This window comes from Mesoplodon bidens, assembly GCF_964165515.1.
Source record: "Mesoplodon bidens genome assembly, chromosome: 17".
NCBI lineage: Eukaryota > Metazoa > Chordata > Mammalia > Artiodactyla > Ziphiidae > Mesoplodon > Mesoplodon bidens.
The window spans coordinates 76,983,121-77,004,983 of NC_138174.1; the positions used below are offsets into that span (position 1 = coordinate 76,983,121).

A 21,863-nucleotide genomic window follows, 5' to 3' on the forward strand; every position below is an offset into this window, starting at 1 on the left:
TGTTAAGTAAAGGAATACAGTAAGATTTGTATGATTCCTACGTGTGCTCATCCTAAGTATCAGTACTAGACGTATTTGTTTAGCCAAACGAAGATGGGATGGTTGCATAGTCTGTAACCCAAGAAATTTATAAATATGGTACTTGTATTGGGAAAACCTAATTTTTGCGTTCCTTACCTATGTGTCTTTTCAGTACTTTTTTTGTGGAATAGTTTTTTAAAGATGTGTGATTCTTAGCATGGATGCCATTACCCACTGACTCCATCTGCATTTACAGACAGACCTAAATTGCCTGATAACTACACTCAGGACACCTGGCAGAAACTTCATGAAGCAGTGAAAGCCATACAGAGTAGTACCTCCATCAGATATAACCTGGAAGAGCTCTACCAGGTAAGGCTCCACATGTGCAGAAAGCAGAGCTTGTTAGAATTCTCACTGAGATGTAAAGGCGCAGTTTTCTTAGGGAGAACTTTAAGACCTGAGCGGGCCAGGGTCCGGTTTTTCACTTACCTGATTGTTTCTTATAGTGTCTAAATAGCACAATTATCCAACTCCAGTGAAATGTGACCCAGACGTGGATCTTGTGCTCCTCGGTGTTGTTTCAGGGTCAGTAATGAAGGAGATCATAGAAATCGACTCTTTGCCTGCAACAAGAGCAGTAGGAGTTCGGTGGCAGCGTGTCCCGAGTCGAGGAGTGTTTTCCGTTTTTGGTGGTTGTGGGATTTTTATTTCATTTTCAGGCCTCAGCTGTCTAGAAGGGTATTTAAAGTTAACCCATTACAGGAGAGAAATGCGTTTCTAAGAGTCACATGACTTAATATTTTCCAAATATGCAGCAAACTATTGTCATAATTCCATTATGTTATATATGAAACTCTTATTACAGTTTGACTTGTTAATGTGGATTTTCCCCTTTTCATTGTGTTTTGTAATTAACTGTTGCAGTTAAAATGTGCAGACTGGTTTTGTTACATTTAATTTGAGATAACGATGTTCCTTTTCTAACACCAGAAGAAATGATCAAAAGTACGTTTCACTGCTGGTATATTTCAGTTACACACAGACTGGTTTTCCTGATATCTTGTTTTTAAAGAATGACATTAGCTAACTAGTCTAGTATTATCTACGTTTTAGGTAATATTATAGCACAATTTCTACTAAGAGACTTAAAATTTTTTTTCTGCTTACATAAGTGATTACATTATTAAAATTATGGAAACTACAGAAAGTACAAAGAAGAAAATAAAAATCACCTATGTTCTTACCACCCAAAGAAGACTACCATGGACAGTTCGATGGATACCTGTCCCTTCTTGGTCTTAAGTTTGTGTGAGGTTATTGTATTGTTTAATCGACTTAATTACGGTGTAGAATACGTACTTCAACAAGCTTTAACAAATGTACCCAATTGTATAACCACCACACAGTGAAGATACAAAATGTTTTTGTCACCCCGAAAAGTTCCCTGAGGCCCCTTTGCAGTGGGTCCTGTCCTGTGCCCTAACCCCCAGTCCTTGGCAGTCACTGATGTGCCTTGTGTCGGTATGTTTTGCCATCTCTAGAATCTCATGTCAGTGGAACCGTGCAATTGTGCCTAGCTCCTTTCGCTTAGGGTAGGGCTTGTGAGTTGGGCGCATGCGTGCGTCATGACAGTAATTCGTTTCTTTGTTGCTGAGTACTCTGGGGACCACCAATTAGTTATCCTGAGGTAATGGATGTCTGGGTGTCTAGTTTGGGCTTGTTATGAATAAAACTGCTGCAGACGTTCATGGGTAAGTCTTCTTGTGGACAAAAATTCTCATTTCTCTCGGATGAACGTCTAGAAGTAGGTTCTCAGAGTAAAATGGAAAATGTGTATTTAGCTTTACAAGACATTTCCTAACTTTCAAATGGCTTCACCATTTTGCCTCTCTGCCAGTGGCACGTGAGCGTTCCAGCTGCTGCGTGTGCTTGCTGACATTGGGTATCGTCAGTCTTTTTAATTTTTGCTATTCTAGTGGGTGAGTAGTAGAATTTCACTACGGTTTTAATTTGCATTTCCCTAACGATATTAAGTATCTTTTCTTGTGCCCGTTGGCATTCCATACACCTTCTTTAATGAAGTGTGTGTTCAAATCTTCTCATTTTTTATGGTGGTGTTTATTTTCTTATTATCGAGTGTTTGAGTTTATTATGTGTTCTGAGCATGCATCCTATACAGGTATTTGCCTTGCAAATATGTTCTCCCAGTTTGTCTTTTGATTCTCTTAACTATGGCTTTCAGAGAGCAGACGTTTTAAATTTTGATGAAGTCTTTGTATCAGTTTGGTCTATTATGGATTGTGCTTTTAGTGTCTCTCTGAGAAGTCTTTGCCTAATCAAAGGTGGTAAAGATTTTCCCTTGTTTTTCCTTCTTTTAGCGTTTTAGGTTTTACATTTAGATCTGTTGTCTGTTTTGAGGTGAATTTTTGTATTTGCTGTGAGGTATAAATCCAAGTTCACTGTCTTCCCTGTGGAGGTCCAGTTGGTCCAATGCCATGTATTGAGGCGTCTGTCTTCTCCAGCAAACTGCCTTTGCTCCTTTGTCAGAAGTCCTCGTCCGTGTGAGTGTGGGTGTCCTAAGTCTCAAAGTCTGGAGCGCTGGCCCTGCAGGTTTATCCTTTTTTGGGTACACTTGTTTTGGGTATTCTAGGTCCATTATATTTCCATATGAATTTTAGAATCTGTTTGCCAATTTCTGCAAAAAAGCCTCCTAGGATTTTGGTTTGGGGAGCGTGGGGAGCTGCTATCTTGACAACACTGAACCCCCCAGGTGACCACAAGGGACAGCTCTCGCTTAGTTAGGTCTCAGCAATGTTTTCTAGTTCTGCTGTGCGGGTCTTGTACATCTTTTGTGAAATTTATCCCTAAAGCATTTCATATTTTTATGGTATTGTAAAAGGTAGTATAAATTTTAATTTCTGGTTGTTGATAGTACATACAAATACAACTCATGTTTATATATTGATCTTGTATATTGCTGTTTTGCTAACCGCACTTATCTCTAGTAGCTTTTTTGTAGATCCCATTGGATATTCTGTGTAGACAATCATGTCGCCTATACACAGAGATAACTTTACTTCTCCCTTTCTAATCTGCATGCCTTTTATTTCTTTTCTTGCCTCATTGCACTATATAGAACCTCTGGTGGTTAGTACGATGGTTAATAGAAACGGAAAAAGCAGACATCCTTGTTTTGTTCCTGGTCTTAGGGGAGAAAGCTTTCAGTCTTTCATCATTGAACACCATATGATGCTAGCTGTGGGTTTTTCAAAAATACCCATTATCAGGTTGAGGAAGTTCCTTTCTGTTCCTAGGTTGTTGAGAGTTTTTATCAGAAATACATGTTGGATTTTGACAAATTCTTCTGTGACTGTTGAGATGGTCATGTGATTTTTGTTTTTTAGTTTGTTAACTACACGGATTGATTTTTCAAATGTTAAACCAGTCTTTCATTCTGGTATAAATACTACTTGGTCATGATGTATTATCTTTTTAATGTACTGTTAGACTCAGTTTGCTGACATTTTGTTAATTTTTGCATCTGTGATCACAAAGGATATTGTATTATTCTCGTGTAATGTGTGTCTGGTTTTAGTATCAGAGTAATGCTGGCCTCATAAAATGAGTTGGAAATGTTCTTTTCACTGTCTAGAAGACTTTGTGTAGAATTGGTATTATTTCTTTTTTGTTTTTTTTTAAATAAATTTATTTATTTATTTTTGGCTGTGTTGGGTCATCGTTGCGGTGCACGGGCTTCTCTTGTGGAGCACAGGCGCTAGGCGCATGGGCTTCAGTAGTTGTGGCACTTGGGCTCAGTAGTTGTGGCTTGCGGGCTCTAGAGCACAGGCTCAGTAGTTGTGGCGCACGGGCTCAGTAGCTGTGGCTCATGGGCTTCAGAGTGCAGGCTCAGCAGTTGCGGTGCATGGGCTTAGTTGCTCTGCAGCACGTGAGATCTTCCCGGACCAGGGCTCGAACCCGTGTTCCCTGCATTGGCAGGTGGATTCTTAACCACTGCACCACCAGGGAAGTCCAGAATTGGTATTATTTTTTCCTTAAATATTTGAGAGAATTCCCCGGTGAAGCCATCTTGGCTTTCTTTATGGAAAGCTTTTCAACTACAAATGTCATTAGTGGATACAGAACTATTCAGTTTATCCATTTCTTTAAGTTCACTCATCTTCTGCGATGTCTAATCTGCCATTAATACCATCTGGTATAATTTTCACCTCTGCATTGTTTTCCTCTCTAGGTGTTCAATTTGAATCTCTTTTTGTATCTTCTCTTTGCTTAACTTTCTTTAACGTGTGGAGCACAGTTATAGCTCTTTTGTGTCCTTGTCTGCTGATTCTGTCAATTCCAGGTTGTCGTGACTGATTTTTCTCCCCAGTAAAGGTTGTTTTCCTACTTCTTTGCATGTTTGATAGCTTTGATTGGATGCCAGACATTGTGAATTTTGACTTGTGTGGTAGATGCTTTTGTTTTTTTCGGGGGGGCGGTTTGCGGTACGCGGGCCTCTCACTGCTGTGGCCTCTCCCGTTGCGGAGCACAGGCTCCGGACGCGCAGGCTCAGTGGCCATGGCTCACGGGCCCAGCCGCTCCGCGGCATGTGGGATCCTCCCGGACCGGGGCACGAACCCGTGTCCCCTGCATTGGCAGGCGGAGTCTCAACCACTGCGCCACCAGGGAAGCCCTGCTGTTGTATTTCTCTGAATATTCTTGAGCTTTGTTCCAGACTCGGTTAAATTATTTGGAATCAGTTTGACCTTTTAGTCTGTTGCCTTTAAGCGTCGCCAGGCAGGACTAGAGCCATGTTCCGTCCAGGGCTAACTGCCCTGCTGCTGGGACGAACCTTCCTGAATCCTCTACCCCGCGTCCTGCCGTGTTCCCGCCTGGCTGGTGGGAGGTGTGTGAGCACCAGAGCCCAAGGTCTCTAGACTTTCGGGGTTCCTTCCCTCACTGCGGCGGTCTCCTCCCATGTACGTGCTGGACAGCGCTCTGCTGAGCACTCGAATTGGACCCTGAGGTCACCTCCCCTCGAGGCCTTCGCCCTGCAGCCGTAGGCCTCAGCCCGGGACGACTGCTCTGTGGCCTGGACGCTGGATGCCAGAAGCCAGAGTGGTTAGTGCTTGTCTGTCTCCTGTCTGCCAAGGCCACGGCCTCTCAGAGCCCAATGTGCAGCGCTTCGGAAACTGCTGCTTCGTGTATTATTTCAGCGAAGGCTGAGTCTGCTTCATTTACTTCGTCTGGACCAGGAATGCCCAGACTCAGAGGCTTTTGACTTAATGAAATATTATGTCTTCCAGATAGGGTTCATTATTGCTCTTTCCCTGGAGATTTGACTGTCTGGTATCAATTGCCCATCATTTTCCTTAGTAGAATGACTTTGCTGGACTTTTTACCCAGGATGTGTTTCATAATAGTCACCATAGATATTATTGTAAACAGTGTTTCCAGATGCCCTGGGTATCGTGGGTGTCCGTGTGGGTGTATGTGAGACCCTGAGGGCTAGGGCTGCTTACCCCCAAAGTGGCACCACTCATTCCAGGGGACATCTCAGGAGGGCCCGTGTGGGGGGCAGTGGATGGGCTTTAGGATGCAGGTGCGCGGGCCGGTGCCTGGCCGCTCAGAAGTTCCAGCAAGTCTAGGTACATCTCTGCAGAGTGAGCCGCTCACATCTTGTGGAGCGAATGCGGTGGAGATAGTAAGTGATGTCACGGTGAAACTATCCTGGTCTCCAGTAGAGTGGACAGTGCACTGGACCTGGTGTTTCAGAATAAAGCCTGAGTTTCTGCTGAGGTGGTGTGGTATATAATTTGCCAAAGAATTTTATGTGCAAGTAACAGTTCTCACCAAAGCTGGAAAGGTTTTTTGTTTGTTTGTTTTTGAGGAGGTTTTCAGGATTATTTGAGGGAGAACCTCTTGTTTTGATGTTCATCAGTTTCCCAAAAGTGGGTTCTGGCATCTCCCCATGCCAGGTCTGAGGAGGCCTCGGTGGAGGGAAAGGTCAGCTCCAGCCTGTCTGCACAGCCTGCCTGCAGTTTCTTAGTTATTCTGTTTTTGTTTGGTAGAAAGGGATATTCAGATTACATGAAAAAGTCTTAGTAGATACACATCCTGCTGAGAGTCATTCTCTTATTGTAATGTGAGGAGGGGGAGATTTTGAGTGCATCCATCTTTTCTGAATTGCGATCTGAAATCTCAGCTTGCTGAGAAAGTGTATCTTGTGTGTCTTAGGTCTGTCTGTTTTAGTCCTACTTGTCATTTCACTGAGACAACAGAAAACTGAAGGCTACATTTTCAAGAATGGGTTCGGGGAAGGCTATGTGTTGATTTCAGACTAGTTTTTTGTTTGTTTTGTTTGGGGCTTTTTTTATTATTGAAGAACAGTTGATTTACAATGCTGTGGCAATCTCTGCTGTACAGCAGTGACTCAGTTATACACATAGAGACATTCTTTTTTAAATATGCTTTTCCATTACCATTTGTCCCAAGAGATGGGATATCGTTCCCTGTGTTATACAGTAGGACCTTGTTTATCCATTGTAAATGTGGTAGTTTGCATCTACCAACCCCAAACTCCCAGTGCATCCCTCTCCCTCCCCCCTCCCCCCTCCCCCTCAGCAACCACAAGTCTGATCTCTATGGATTTCAGACTAGTTTTGATGCACAGAATCAAACCTGTCACAGAGAACTTGCGCTTGAGAAAAGCTGTGCTGCTGACCTTGAGTCACGGGGTAAATGTCTCCAGGAAACCCTGTGTCTGGTGAGAGCTTGGTGAAGGAGAATGGAGTGGAGTCAGGTCCTGATGGATTAATAGGGTGGGTGAAAGTGATGCAAGCGGGTGAGGAAGCCCAGAAAATGGGAAACAAGTGGACACGTTATTTGATGGACCAATTTGAGAATGTAAATTAATCAAGAGTGAATTCAATACATAAGTTATTCAAAAACAGAGAATATTCAGGTTCAAATAGCTTAGGCCTAATAGGAAGGATTTTGTTAATTCAGCGGCTTCGGTCACTCAGCGAAATCAGTCATTTGTACAAGGGCATCACCTCCGGCATTCACAACGGGGCTGGGAGGGTGGATGTCTTCCTGGGACGCCGCCCCCCCCCATTTTTCATCCCACGCTTGGGCCCAAGTCCTTGTCTCCTTTTTACGTTGCCCTTTACTTGTTTCTTGTGGGTGGGAACCGCAGAGTCCTGGTGGCGGCTTCTGTGTCGTGTGCTTGTCGTGTTTAGGCAGGCCTGCCACCGAGTAGGGCAGCCTGGGGCTTGGCTGCTGCAAGAAGCCTCTCATCGGTCCTCAGGATAGTCCACAGGGGCGTGGTTTCCCTGGGGGTGGGGGTGGGTGTTTGTTTTTCATTTTTCCCCTTCATTTACCTAAATGACAGATTACTTGCCCGCTCTTTCCCTTACGATTTCTCACTCTGAAACGTCCCACTCCGCTCTGACATCAGCTTTCGCCTTAGCTACTGGCCCCCGAAGTGCGTAGTTGTAGGTGCCGCCTGGCTGTTTTGCTCCCTTAAGGCCCTGGCGGGGGATCCCCACTGAGGGGAGCGCCCTCACAGGCGTGGGTGTTTTGCTGGGACACTCATCTGTCCTGAGACAGATAAGCGTGTTAAGAGCGGGGCGCGGTGGCAGGGCCGGGAGGCTGGGATGGGCAGGCGTTTCCCTTGGCTACGCTGGTGTGAGGAAAACCTCTGCGTCCCAGTGCTAGGAGGGCCCAGGCCCTGCCGCTCCCCACCTCCAATGCCTGGATCCAGAGGTGTGCTCCGTACCAGTACCGGTAGTGGTCACGTGAGGTGCTTCGTACACCACGAGGAGGCATTTCTAAGCGTCCAAGTGTGACTGCATGTCCTGAACGTGTTCTGGGGAGGGCCTCCTGTGTTGGGCGGCTCCTGCAGCCCCGAAGAGCCAGAAGAGCCCAGGGCGTCCCTGCCCCTCCCGCGGGGAGCGAGCCGGTGACAAGGTGCCTGTAACACGAAGATGCCAGCAGTGACTCAGCAAAGACCCAAGAGGTGACGGTGCCCCCAGCATGCCTGGGCGCCCCAGGGCTTGGCTGGTGGTTTTAAGGGGCCTCCAGATTCTCAAAAAAGAAATCTCAGTGGGCTTCACGTAAACAGTAAGCATGTGCTCAACGGGACACATATATACGAGGGAGAGTTGGCTCTAGCATTCAACCAAAAAAGTCACAACTGGGAAAAGATTGTTTTGAGGACATTGACACCTGGTTCAGGAATCGGAGCATTCAGAAAATGGTTCTAAGATGTCCTTTTATGAAGGACACGTACCACTAAGCTTATCTTGATTTTTGCCAAAGAAAAATGTTTTCTTCATATATTAATTAAAAATTTACTTGGTAATAATTGTTTGTAATGATTAACTGCTGGTGCAAAGGCCTTTGTTAGGAGGTTATCTTGGTTTTTTTTTTTAAGAGAGAAAGAGAGTGGATCTTGGACTGATTTATAAAAACATGAAGCTTTTGGGAAAGGAATTGAAGGATGTAAAAACAAAATGTGGATGGGAATCCCTTGTTCTAAGTAAGGCAGAATGTAAGGGAAAGGTATTTTTATTGTTTTAATTATTGTCATTAGTCCATATTCTCTTTAACCTTTATAAATATGCATGTGTTTTATGTATTATATATTTCTTTACATAATTATTTTCTTAATATCTGTAAAAATTTAAGTTGCCCTTTTTACCCCTCAGGAATATAGTATTTGAGTTAAGATTCCGAAGTGTCTCCGTTCTGTATATCCCCCGTATATTTTAAAATCGTTCAAAAATAGGCAGTAGAAAAACTACATTTCTGTTTATAATATTTCGTATTTGGATTGAATCAGATGCTGATTTTGTACATGAGATTTGAAAGAAAATTTTATTAGAACTTGTACGAATATACAAGCATTATTCCTTTGATGTGGATCAAAACAGCTAATGAAAAATATTTCTGCCTCAAAACCTTGTTTCTTCATTAATTTGAGGCAGACTTGGCCCGTGTTCCTTCAGCTTATTTGGGACAGAATCATCAAACTCATGAGCGTGAAAGGAACGGGAATTCCTGTCGTTCTCCCCCAATTGGAGGGTGGTCACCAGGGTCTGGAGCAGGGATTTCCGGCTCTGGTTTCACGTTGGCGATCGTCAGGGTCAACTCACACACCTTCCTGTGGCTCCACCTCAGACTAAGGAGTCATCCAGACACAGGCCGGGGGGCTCAAGCTGCTTTTGAGTCCTCGGGGGACAGTGTGCAGCCAGCTTGAGAGGCTGTTGAAGAGGGAAGCTTCCGAGTATCGTGAGAAGCCCAGACTGGGGCAGGCCCACCTGGGGCCCGGGTGTCCTGGGGCTGTCAGCGCGGCGCCGTCCCATCTGCGCTCCAGGTTCACTGTTGTTAGGGACCATTTTTGCCAAACTTTTACTGGATTCCAGCGTTCCAGCGATAATTGCCCTTGACCATGATAACGTATTTGTGGATTACATAAGTGGTGGGCGTGGCTTTGTGTTACGATTAGAGCTGTTTGTACAGATAGGTTGCTTTTAAAGAACAAATTGGTCGTTTACAGTGAATAACTCATTTTCCCTTTTGTTTTCAGGCTGTTGAAAACCTTTGTTCTCACAAAGTTTCCCCAGTGCTGTACCAGCAGCTGCGCCAGGTCTGTGAAGGCCACGTCCAAGCACAAATCCTTCAGTTTAGAGAATATCCTTTTTTTGGCTTGGGAAGTTCCTATTTATTACCTAAATCTTTTAAAACTGAACAGTAATAGGATAAAGAACTAATGAGTATCCTTAATATTAAAGCAAAAGCTTTTAAAGTTCTCTTTTATTTATAGAAACAAAACCTTACACTTGTATCATATAACCCAACGTAATGGATTTTTTTAGGTGGAGTTTTTACTGTTTAAATTGCTTGGCTGACCTGATTAAAGTCAGTGTCCATTTATCTAGTCTGTTTTGAAGTATTTAGGAGGAGTTCTGAAAGACATCTTAAGGTTTGAGCGCTGCTGTTCTTTATTCTTGTTTTTTAAAAATCTGTGTTAGTTTTCTGTGATTATAACCAATTCCCACGAAGTTGGCCGGCCGCGTGAACCAGCCCCGGCCTGTTGGCTCGCGCTCTGCAGGTCGGCTCGCGGTGGGCTCCGTGGAGCTCGGCTCCGGGCCTCACCAGCCCAGATCACGCTGGACCTTTGGTCCCGACGAAGCCTTGCCCTGGGTGGGGCCGCACCTGGCCGCAGCCCCCAGGCCTCCCAGTGCCTCAGGTTGGCTGGCGTGGGCTTGACCCTGTGCAGCCTTGCCTTCGGGCCCCCGCTGGCCACGGAGACCGGTCAGGGTGCCGCCATGTGGTGAGCGCCTCGGCTTAGCACTGGGCACCGGAGATGCCAGGCCGCTGCCAAGGTGGCACCTGCCTACGTGTGCTTAGGACGCAGGCTTTTTCAGACTGTTCGCGGAAGGTCTGATACCGTGGGCCATTGTAGTTGTGAGCAGTTGTAACGGTTCTTCCAGAATTACTTGTTAACCGTTCAACTATTCGGTCTTTGCTGTGACTCGCTCTGTTTCTAAGTTAGGAGCGGACCCTCGAGAAAATGAGTGAGGCGCTTGGCTGGGACCCCTGTGGCTGTGGTCAGTGCGCCCCCAGCCCCTGCCCCTTCCAGCGGCCCCCACCCCCGCCAGGCCTCCTGCCGCTGGTGACCTCAGCGCCTTCCGATTTCACATGCCAGAAACGGGCTGCTGTGTGTTGCCTCCTCTCTCTGTGCTCGGAATGTTGCATGGAACCTCGCAGCCGTGCCGAGCCGCGCGCCTGCAGCATCTCGGCCGAGGGGCTGGCTGCACTGAGGGGTGCGCCCGTGTCCGGTGCCGTGGAGCTGAGACAGGCTGGAGCAGGGCTGAGGCCCGGGAGGCCGGGTCCTTTCCTCCGCCAGCTGCCTGCACACCCGTACAAAGGGAGTAACTGTGCGCCGTGCGGCTGGGTGTGAGGGTGCTGTGTGGGCCGTAGGCGGTGTAGACGTCGTGACCGTGGGGCTTCGATTAACCTGTGCACGCAGTGCCCAGGTGCTTGGCGAGGTTTTCCCTGGGAGCCTGCACCGGGTGTCTTGCTGTAAACAGCGTCCCGAAAGTCAGGCCGTGCACGTGGCGCGCGGATGAGACATGACGTACATCTCTGTGAGACCAGAAGTGACAGTGGCCCTCAGCCGTTCTCTGCCTGCCCGTCCCCCAGAGCTGTCCATAGTGACTGGCTCCCTCGCCTCTGGGACAGCATCTCCAGAGCTGCCCTTTGGGGCGGGGCCTTTGGTCCACCCCCCAGCCCACGAAGCCTCAGCGGGCAGTGGGGTGAAAGGGAAACGGGGAGGGGCAGGAAGAGATGGAGGCAGGTGAGTGCAGGCAGGTTCATCACAGGTAGGCAGGGAGACACGGAGGCTGGAAACCACGTGTGTGGCTTCTGAGCTTCTGCCCTTTCAGTATTCTGATCACTAAGCAACCTGCGTGACTCGGAGGCGAGGAGAGCGGAAAGTAAGGGGTAAAAATTGCAACAAGTAAACTGGCCGGTGTTTCTGCAGTTTTCCTTAGCAGCTCTGCACAGACTCGCTAGATAGTGTTTTATTTTTAAAGAAGATTAACACATGCTGGCAGGATCACTGCAGACAAATGGTAAGCCTGCTGACATGCTCCCCGAGTGGGTCTCAGTGCACACGCCCTCTTGGGTCTTTTCCTCCAGCCTCTGGCTCAGCTGGACAGAAGGCAGATCTGGGTAGCTGGGAGTCTGTGCCCCCTTTGCATCCAGCTGTGTTGTTTGTTTTTCTTTTTAACCAAAGCATGACCCCGTCCATCTTCCCTCAACCCCCAAGGAAGGCAGGGCCCGGTTGGGAGCTGAGATGGGGAGTTCTGTTCAGGTCAGATGCTGCCATCCAGCTCCGACCGAGCTGGACCGTGGCTGGAGAAGAGTGGGGACGGCCTTCTCTTCTGGGGTGGGGCTGGCTGCGAGCTTGGCCTTCAGGCCGGCCGCACAGGTGACTCATGGGGCCTGCGACTCCCCGTGGGTCTCTGAAGTCTTCCTTGATCTCAGTTTATGCCTGAGAATCAAGCCTGAATCCCAGGAGTTTTACTGTAACTAGACAGCCAGGCTTAGACTTAGTAGATATATCGCTCCTAATTTGATTTTATGTATGTGAGTTTTCAGGATGACCTGGCTGAAAATTATGTAAGTGAGAGAAGAGATAGGATGTATCAATAGCTTTCCTAACTAGGTTGAATTCTTTGGTTTCCTGACTGAGGTGAGTAGGCGACGACTGAGTCTCTCTTGGGCCAGGCACCGGGGGCAGTAGAGACAGGTGAACGTGTTGGGGAGGTTCTCTCTATGTGTGTAAGCAAAGCTCCACGACACAGTCTGCGGCGCTCCTACCACGTGAGCCTGCAAAGTGAAGTCAAGTGCACACGCAGGGCTGAGAACCTCATGCCAACGTAACGAGCCGGAACGCTGGAAAAATTCAGCTTAGAGCATCTCCCAGTCTAAGGAGATTCACCACGTCAGTCAGGAAATGACTGAAGTTCAAAGGCATCTTTGAGGCCAAATGCTGTACAATCCCTACAGTCAGACTTTCTGGATAAAAGAGATGAAAAGCAAACACCAAGGGGCACATGTAAATTCAGGGGAAAATCAACCGTGAGGGTCTTGAAGATAAAAACATCTTTTCATTGAGAAACAATCATGTTAGTTTTGAGGCAGCTAGGGTTGAATGTTTTTTTTTTTTTTTTTTGGTACGCGGGCCTCTCACTGTTGTGGCCTCTCCCCTTGCGGAGCACAGGCTCCGGACGCGCAGGCTCAGCGGCCATGGCTCACGGGCCCAGCCGCTCCGCGGCATATGGGATCCTCCCGGACCGGGGCACGAACCCGTATCCCCTGCATCGGCAGGCGGACTCTCAACCACTGCGCCACCAGGGAGGCCCGGGTTGAATGTTTTGTTGGTAAGGTATGTAAATAAGTCAAGTCCTCCTCTTGCCCTCCAGATCATGATCAGAAGTATCTTCCTGTTTCTGGATCGTACTTACGTGCTTCAGAATTCCATGCTTCCTTCCATCTGGTGAGTGTCCCCCGGTCCTGGTCTGTGGCTGAGGCTGTGGCTGACCTGTGTCTCCGATGGTTGATTTGATGACACGTGCCCGACCATCTGTCTGTGGTCCTCTGTGTGGGCGAGGGTCGCTGGCACACAGGCCTGCCCCTCGGTGGCTCTCGGCCCGGAAGTGTCTGTCACCATGCGGGGCAGCCGCCGAGCTGGCAGCCGCCAGTCCAGCACGTTCTCCTGTGGGCATGGAAGTGCCTTGTGAAGCCCGTTTCTGTCACCTCTTCCACCTCTGCTCTGGGAAAGGCTGGGGAGCCGGTCACTCTCTGATGGCGCCTCCCGGTACTCTGCTGATGGGCCGGGCACAGGGCGTTGGCTTCCATCTGCTTGGGGCAGTGTGAGTCGGGAACCCTGTGCCCACGTTGCCCTGGGTCCCTGGTCCCCGACTTCCAGCGTCGTCCCCGAGCAGCTCAGCCTTGGTGACGGGGCCTGTCTGTGGTCTCGCCCTCGGTCCTCCTTGGTTGTGCCCACGTGGACGTTCCCTCCCGATTCAGCACGCTGTGCCCTCTCGCCACCTCTAAGCCCCGTCCTGTAAAGTCGCTTCCTTTTCTAGCTTCCTGGCCGTCCGTTCACTCTGACCCAAGGCAGTACGATTTCTCCTTCTACCACCGGGAAGCCGCTTGTCTTTGTTTCCTGTAACCCACGCGTGGGGCGGCTGGGGCCCTCCCTCCTCTCCGTGACCCCACGTCCCCTCTGCCCCTCTGTCCTCTCAGCCCCGACTCCTGCACGCCTCCTACTAGACACCCACGAACCTCTGCAGGACAGATCGTCATTACTCAGAGAAACAATCCGTTTGGAAAAGCTGATGATGGCAGGAAGCCGCAGAGCTCCTCCTCTGTGCGGGGCTCTGTCCTAAGGGCTTCAGCACCTCCTGACTGACTCCATCCTTAGAGCAGCTCCATGAGGGATGACCATCCTCCAGATGGAGAAACTGAGGCAACGCGGCTGCCACCGCAGGACCTTCTTCTGAAGCCACACTCTCAGCTCAGACTCCAGCAAAGCCGCCAGGATGTGCCCGCGGCTTCCTCCTCCCTCGGCGTGCCTGGGCGCAGCAGGCTTCCTCTCCCCACCTCCTCCTGTCTCAGCTAGTGGGCCGCTCCCGTGGCCTCTGCAGAGCTCAGGCCGGGGCTCCACTGCACACCCGGATTTCTCACGCACCCTCACAGCGATCTCTGCCATCCTGCACGAGCACACTTGCTTCCCTGCCTGCTGCAGTGGACGGGGGCTGGTAGGCTTCACGCGCTGGGCAGTGCCTCCAGGTTAGACGGCAGGGTTACATGATGAACTACATTTAGACTCTGGAGCCTGGCGAGCTGGGCACAGCAAGCTCCCTGTGATCTCTCTGCCTCAGTTTCTCCATCTGGAGGACGGCCATCCCTCACGGAGCTGCTCTAAGGATGGAGTCAGTCAGGAGGTGCTGAAGCCCTTAGGACAGAGGGGCAGAGGGGACGTGGGGTCACGGAGAGGAGGGAGGGCCCCAGCCGCCCCGCGCGTGGGTCACAGGAAACAAAGACAAGCGGCTTCCCGGTGGTAGAAGGAGAAATCGTACTGCCTTGGGTCAGAGTGAACAGACGGCCAGGAAGCTAGAAAAGGAAGCGACTTTACAGGACGGGGCTTAGAGGTGGCGAGAGGGCACAGCACGCGGAATCGGGAGGGAGCGGGCTGAGGGAGTGCGATGGACTCTGCTTTGCACCCTCAGTTCTGTCGTCCTGTGGCCAGGGCCACACAGGAGGAGCAGCTGGAGGATGCGGGCAGGGCAGGCGGAGGGTCCCAGGGCTCCCAGGCAGGACGGCGGGAACCTGCTGACCCATGCAGGAAACAGGCGGCATTGATGAGGAAAGAAATACAAGGCACACCAGACTGTCAAGAGTGAAAATTTTTTTAAAAAAGGAGTTCTTGACACCTGGACCAGAGAGTTAGCAAGTCAGTAGCTTGGGGGTGATACTCATAGTGTAGCTGGAGCTTCACCCAGAACTTCCAAGAAGTGAAACTAAAACAGTCTTGTCTTCTCTGTTTGTACAGGGATATGGGATTAGAACTATTTAGAAACCATATTATTAGCGATAAAATGGTTCAGACAAAGACCATCGATGGCATCCTGCTTCTGATCAAGCGGGAGCGGAGCGGGGAGGCCGTGGACCGGAGCCTGCTGCGGGGCCTGCTGGGCATGCTGTCCGACCTCCAGGTGGGCCCCACGCGTCCTCACAGCCCGCGAGGGAAGCCCTGGGCCCCTGCGCAGCCGCCTGCACCCAGGCGACGAGGCGTCAAAGATGTCAGTGTCGGAGCTGACACCGTTAGAGTATTGCTAAAAGTATGGGAGGGGAATGACTCGGCTGGCACTCACCCGGAGCCGGGGAAGGGGCAGCTTTTGCCGCATGGATGCAGTGCCCCGGGAGACGGCCGGGGCCTGGGAGCACCCTGGGCAGAGCAGGGAGGCTGGGCGGGCCCAGGCAGCTTGTCACGGGCACAGGTCACGGCAGCCGTGCGCCCTCGACATGGGGCTGCACCAGCACTTCAAGCTGAGAGCTAGGTTTCTTCGCTGTATTTGGTCGTTAACCCTGCTCATTTTTTAGGTGTATAAAGATTCATTTGAACTGAAATTTTTGGAAGAAACTAATTGTTTATATGCTGCAGAAGGCCAAAGGTTAATGCAAGAAAGAGAGGTGAGACAACGAAATGATTCTGAATTGCCTTATTTCATTTTCATAGATGTGCATCTAAGTGTGATTTCTAAATGTTTGTCTCTTCACGCTGGCAAACATCTCACTGAAAATCTTCCAAAAGCTACAATCTAGTTTAAATTCCTAGTGATGAGCTTCTTTGTGAGTTTATTAAGGGCTTAATTTTTTTCTCCTAATTTAGAAACCCTTCTATTGCCCCCCCCACAGTAAAAAAGCTAGTGTAATAGCTTCTAAAATACATAAAGGAACTCAAACTGAAATAAGAGTTTAAAAGTTAATTCTTAAATATGAAAGAGAAACCTGACATGTTAAAAATGTTCATCTCTGTGAGGCATTGAAAAGATTACCCAAAAAGCCACGGGAAAAAACCATGTATTTAGTAGTAATAACCCAAAAACTTGATAGCCGGTTTCTCGGGTATCAGAGCCCAGCTCAGCAGGAAGCCCCTCGGGACCGTCACAGGAGGGGGAGTCGGAGACTGGCCTGGCTGCCGCCCCGGGGTCAGAGCCTCAGCGACCCCTGTCATGGGGCCTTTGCTGTGCAGGCAGGTGACCCTTCACCCCTGGAAACTCAGAGAGAGTGTGTTTTGAGATCTCCTACAGCCACTCTCTTTAGGGCCTCAGAGGAATATAGTCTGTTGCTTGGCGTTTGCCGACCCCGCTAAGCGTGGGCTGGGGGGTGCCGTGACCTATCCCCGGGCCTCGGTGACAGGAGGACCCTCCCCAGGAGCAAGGCAGGACCATGCCGTGCTGCCTGCCCCCATTCCAGACGTTACCTTCAGTGTCCAGGATTGGGTTGAAGGAAACCTCCTGCCGTGTATCACCCTCCCCCTCCTCACCACCCCCACTCCTGGTACTCTGTTAACCTTTGGGCCTGAATGTACAGTCTGCTTTTTTTTCTTAAATAAGGAAAACAGTATTTCAGCTTCTTGGGTAACGTGAAGAAGGTTTTTGTTGCTGATGTGTTTAAATGTTGTGTTTGGAAGGTTCCGGAGTACCTGAACCATGTGAGTAAGCGCCTGGGGGAGGAGGGTGACCGCGTGATCACGTATCTAGACCACAGCACACAGTGAGTACCACTCCCGCGCTCAGCTCTGACCCGCAGCGTCTTGTAGACTCGCTCGCTGCTCTCTGAACCTGAACGTATTCTGCTCCTGGGACAGTTTGCTTGTTGTCTGTGATTACCCAGCACTTGTGAGTCGCACTGACTCGTGGCCTGTGGTGAGTTATCGTCCAAAGGGAGTGATTCAGGCTGAGATACTCGGTATCATTTTATAGACAGTGTGTAATTTATGTTATAAATGTATAATAAATTTACAGAAGTTTACGTTAATGAGGTATTGTTGAATATGGGCAATTTCGGTTGTAGAGTTTTGCTGGGCATCTGATATAGCTGTAATTTTTCCTTATAGTACTCAGTCACATTTTTTCTTTTAATATTTATTTATTATATTTATTTTTGGTTGCGTCGGGTCTTAGTTGTGGTACGCAGGATCTTTTGTCGCAGCGTGCGGGCTTCTCTCTAGTTGCGGTACGCGGACTCCAGAGCGCGTGGGCTCTGTAGTTGTGGTGCCAGGCTCAGTAGTTGCGGCCCACAGGCTTAGTTACCCTGCGGGACGTGGGATCTTCGTTCCCCGACCAGGGATCGAACCCACGTCCCCTGCGTTGGAAGGCAGATTCTTAACCACTGGACCGCCAGGGAAGTAACTTGTCCCTTCTCTTTTCATCCTTTTTTTTTTTTTTTCCCTCTAAAGCTGAGGTCAGTGAGCAGCTAGGGAAAAGTACAGGGCAGGTTTTGTGAATGTCTGCGTCAGGCACATAATATTTATTCAAGTGAGGAACATTAGAGCAGAAACGTGAGAGACAGAAAAGAGAGACGTTTTTAAGAGGGAAAGTGCTAAAAGGTGCAGAATGTGTTGGCTCCCGGGGTGGGGGGAGGGGCCAGGCAGGATGCAAGAAAGGGACAGGCTGTGACAGCCTGAGCACATGGAAAATCGAGGCTCGTGAAGCAGAGGCGCGGCTGCCCTCAGACACCTGGCGCTGGAGGTGCCGTGCGGACCTCAGGGGCAGGGCGGTGCCGTCGGGCCGAAGCGGGGTCCACGGGGGGGGGGGAGACTGTGCAGCGCCCATTGGTGCCAGGCCCCTCGGCCCCTCCTCGCCGCCCTCCGGTGTGTAGGTGCTGTGTTATAACTGCCCGCTCCCCAGTCTCGCTTAGGAGTGTCCGAGAGTTAAGCAGAGCAGACCGTGGGCCCCCCTCGGGTTAGGGTTTCGAGGGGCACTGCCCGAGGTGGCTCCTGTGGTGTCGGGCGATTCAAAGGTCACAGAGTGAGAAACAGTTGTTGGAGAAACAGGAGGGAGGTGGCAGATAAGGAGCCACGGCAGCCTACAGGCTGCACTCCGGGCACCCCTTCCCGCCTCGCCCGTGCACGCCGCCACCCTCGGGACGGGCACTGCGGGCGTCGGTGCAGGCCACACCTCTGGGCCCTCCGTACCCAGAGCCCGAGTGCCTGCCGCACGTCCCTCTGGGGTCACCCTGAGGTTCACCTGAGGTGGTGCGGTGAAAAGTTCCTCAAAATGAAGGCCGAGGTCCACACGCCTGGGAGCGAAGCGGGGGCTCTGGTCTCCTAAAAGAAGAGCTGAGCGAGCAGGGGTGATGGGTCAGGAGTGGCAGCTGTGTGTCCTGTGTGACGTTCCCGCGGCCGCTCTGAGAAGTCAAATTTTGAAGAGTGGTCCTGGGGGAAGACAGGCAGGAGGAAGTGAGGGCAGAGGGACAGCTATGGGTGCAGGAGGCCGTCTGTGGGACCCGGGCGGGGCAGGGTCGCGGGCAGCCCGCCCGGGTTGTCCCAGGTGCGGTGGGCGAGGGCGCCTCCCATCTGCTGCTGTCCCCCTCTCCCGGGGCCCCGGTGACCTGAGCCTGTGTCGGCGTCGGTGATGGCTGGGCGTGTGCTGACTTGGGCTCAGCTGCGTGGACGGGGGTCCCCGTCCTCCACAGCCGACAGGCTCTCCCCAGTACTTCCTTCCTGACACGCCTCTGTTTACTTCCCAGGAAACCACTGATTGCCTGTGTGGAGAAGCAGCTGTTAGGAGAACATTTAACAGCGATTCTGCAGAAAGGTAGGTTTTCCCAGCTCTGTGTCTCTGCACTGATTGCTTGTCCCTGATTTGCTAAGAGAGTTAGCGGAGCATTGTAGGCGCTCGAGGACCCTCATTGTTGTAAGAAGACAGGCACTGAAATCATCGGGAAAGTGGTGGACCATTAGCCCTCGACGGGAGAATTGAGTACACGCAGTAGTGAAAGGCACGCGTAAGAACCACGGTTTAAGCTAACATCACGTGGAATCCTGTCCGGGCTGAGAGGTTGGTTGCAAGAGGCCCTCTGGCCGGCAGACGGCCTGGGCTGTGCTCACAGGCCCCGTCCTGTGCGGTGACGTCCCTCCTGGGCACTGACCCGCAGGTGTGGACGCACGCGGTCCGATGGGCTGGGGGTGCCCGCGGGCTGCATCCCTGCCCTGCGTGCGGCTCCGCGGCAGACGAGCTGCTGGTGCCATGGCCCCAGGACAGAGGCGGAGCAGGCTAGCTCGGCACGCGGCCGACGGCGCGGTTTTAGCGCCGCGCCGTTAGAGGTGATGTGATGTTTGCACTCCCACCCTCACTGCGATGAGCACAGTCTAACCTCATACACTTCAGTGCTTGGTGTTGCTTTTTATATCATTTACTGTTATGTTTGAAAGTCATTTTGGAGCCACGGGATCTGTTTCAAGCTATTAGAAACCTTAAAGTCTAATTCTGGGAAGGCCCAATAGCCCCCAAATGCATCTGGTTGGGGTCTGCTTTGCCAGGTGGTAATATCTCTAATGAGACACTAAACGTGGGGCTTCCAAGCGAAACCACAATGAAGCCAAAGGGAGAGAATTAGTGTTGGTGAGCGTCTGCTGTACTTCAGGTAAATGGCTTCTGGTCCTGGAACAGCCCCGGTTTACAGGAAACCCGAGCGAGACACCAGTGCCTCGGATCATGGCCTGAAAGCCGAGGGCCAGGGTGCCAATCTGGTGTCTCCTGCTCACGTCACACTGGAGCCCACACACTGGTACGTTTCCATGTGGATGGGGCCTCGATTTACTGTCCACCTGAAACAAGGGTCCTCCGATTTCATACTAGGTGTTTATTAAAAAGGAGTCACTTTTTTGGGGGGGGCGGGGGCGCCACGCCATACGGCATGAGGGATCTTAGTTCCCCGACCACGGATCGAACCCTCGCCCCCGGAAGTGGAAGCACAGAGTCTTAACCACTGGACCACCAGGGCGGTCCAAAAAGGAGTCACTTTTAGAAGAAAAGGGAACTTCATGTAGACAGTAGAAATTTGGATGAATCGTTTCCGTGTGTATTTTGATGAGCAAAATTATTTCAAGAAAATGGTAAATTATATATCTGTAAAAGTATAGTCTAAATTTTACTAAAGGCATTTAAAAAATTAAAAGCTATAATTTTTGAATTTTAAGTCATCATTCAGCGTTTCAGTACATCAGTTGTAGAATAAGTTATCTGCATCAGTAGATCAAATTGTAATTGAGAGAAATACAGACATTTGGAGCCTTGCTCAGGGTGCGGTCCATCGGCACAGCCGACGTGTTTGTGTGTCCTTGCCGTGTGGACAGTGTGCCTGATGTACAGCAGAAGCTGAGACTGCAGTCACGTGACCGGCTCACAGCGTCTCCGCTCTCACCTCACGGCCTCCCCACAGTTAGCAGAAAGCAGGTGGTTAGAACACGCTTCCTGAAGCTCTTCTGATTGTGGTGGTTTTAGAAAATCTTTGTAAAATGTTAAAACCTGAAATAGCAAAGACCTAAAAAAATGCTGTTAAGCACCTCCAAGTATCTGATAAACAATACATGTTTTCCTTCCACAATTTATTATACAGGTGAATAAAATAAGTCAACTAAAAGATTAGATTTGATAGCTTATCTTAGGCAAATATACTTTCTGGCTGATGGACTAAATCAGAAGTGATTTGGGGTCGTAAAGCTCCCAGGTCAGAGAGTTGGTGTGAGCATTCTTTGGATCTTTCTGCATTAGTCAAATAAGGGGCCTCCGTGCAGGGAAGGGGTAGGGACTACACCTCCCAGCATGGTGCTCAGGGAACAAGACTCACCTGGTGGGCTGCGTCACGGGGCCTTGCCTGCGTAGGAACCAGCCGACCCCTGGGTTTCTGTGTCCGCGGGGGCCCTGTGTGCCGCGAGCCCCGGCCCAGCCTAGCTTTTGCTCGTGCCGCCTTCCCGCCCGCCGTGCCGAGCTAACATTGCCGTGTGATCTCAGGGCTGGACCACCTGTTGGATGAGAACAGAGTGCCCGACCTCACTCAGATGTACCAGCTGTTCAGCCGCGTGCGGGGCGGCCAGCAGGCACTGCTGCAGCACTGGAGCGAGTACATCAAGGTGCGTGGCCATCGGTCGGGCTCTGCGAGGGACGGGCATGGGGCCACCATCACACATCTCCCTCCAGGTCACTCGTGCACAGGAGTTTTAGGGATGAATACCGTCCGGGTGTAAACACGTTTTAAAAGCTGCCATTTGGCCGTGTGTCATCAGTGTAAGTATTGGGTTGGCCAAAAAGTTCCTTCGGTTTTCAAGTAGAAATAAAAGACATATTTTTCATTTTCACCAAGAACTTTATTGAACAACTTATTCACTGTTTTGTTCCACTACCTTCTGCCATTTTTCAGGCAACTTCATAATTCCATCGTCCCAAAACTTTTTACCTTTTTGAGCAAAGAACTGTTCAGGTGCCTTTCACTGTCTTCCAGGGAATTGCATTTTTTTTTTGTTAAGAGAATTTTGTAAAGACTGAAATAAATTGGAAATCTGAAGGTGCAATGTCTGGTGATACGGTGGATGAATCAGAACTTCCCAGCCAAGCTCTAACAGTTTCTGCCTGGTCATCATAGAAACATGCGGTCTTGCGTTATCCTGATGGAAGATTATGTGTTGTTCTCTGTTGACTAATTCCAGACGCTTTTCATCGAGTGCTGCTTTCAGTTGGTCTCACTGGGAGCAG

At 50.0% G+C, this 21,863-nt stretch overlaps 1 protein-coding gene across 2 annotated transcripts in view; it reads left to right on the top strand.

The window, feature by feature from the left end:
• Nucleotides 1–21,863, top strand: part of CUL4A (cullin 4A) — a gene marked incomplete at its 5' end in the record, with an annotated part of 42,456 nt that overhangs the window by 554 nt on the left and 20,039 nt on the right. The window contains 9 exons of one of the 2 annotated variants that reach the window (XM_081214920.1): nt 278–393; nt 9,614–9,719; nt 11,596–11,663; nt 13,020–13,093; nt 15,155–15,317; nt 15,706–15,795; nt 16,799–16,881; nt 18,859–18,926; nt 21,126–21,244. In XM_081214920.1, the coding sequence (XP_081071046.1) occupies nt 278–393; nt 9,614–9,719; nt 11,596–11,663; nt 13,020–13,093; nt 15,155–15,317; nt 15,706–15,795; nt 16,799–16,881; nt 18,859–18,926; nt 21,126–21,244 (887 nt within the window). Of the gene's footprint in view, nt 1–277; nt 394–9,613; nt 9,720–9,780; nt 9,801–11,595; nt 11,664–13,019; nt 13,094–15,154; nt 15,318–15,705; nt 15,796–16,798; nt 16,882–18,858; nt 18,927–21,125; nt 21,245–21,863 lie in introns of those variants that run through there. The other variant, XM_081214919.1, reaches the window with a different exon arrangement.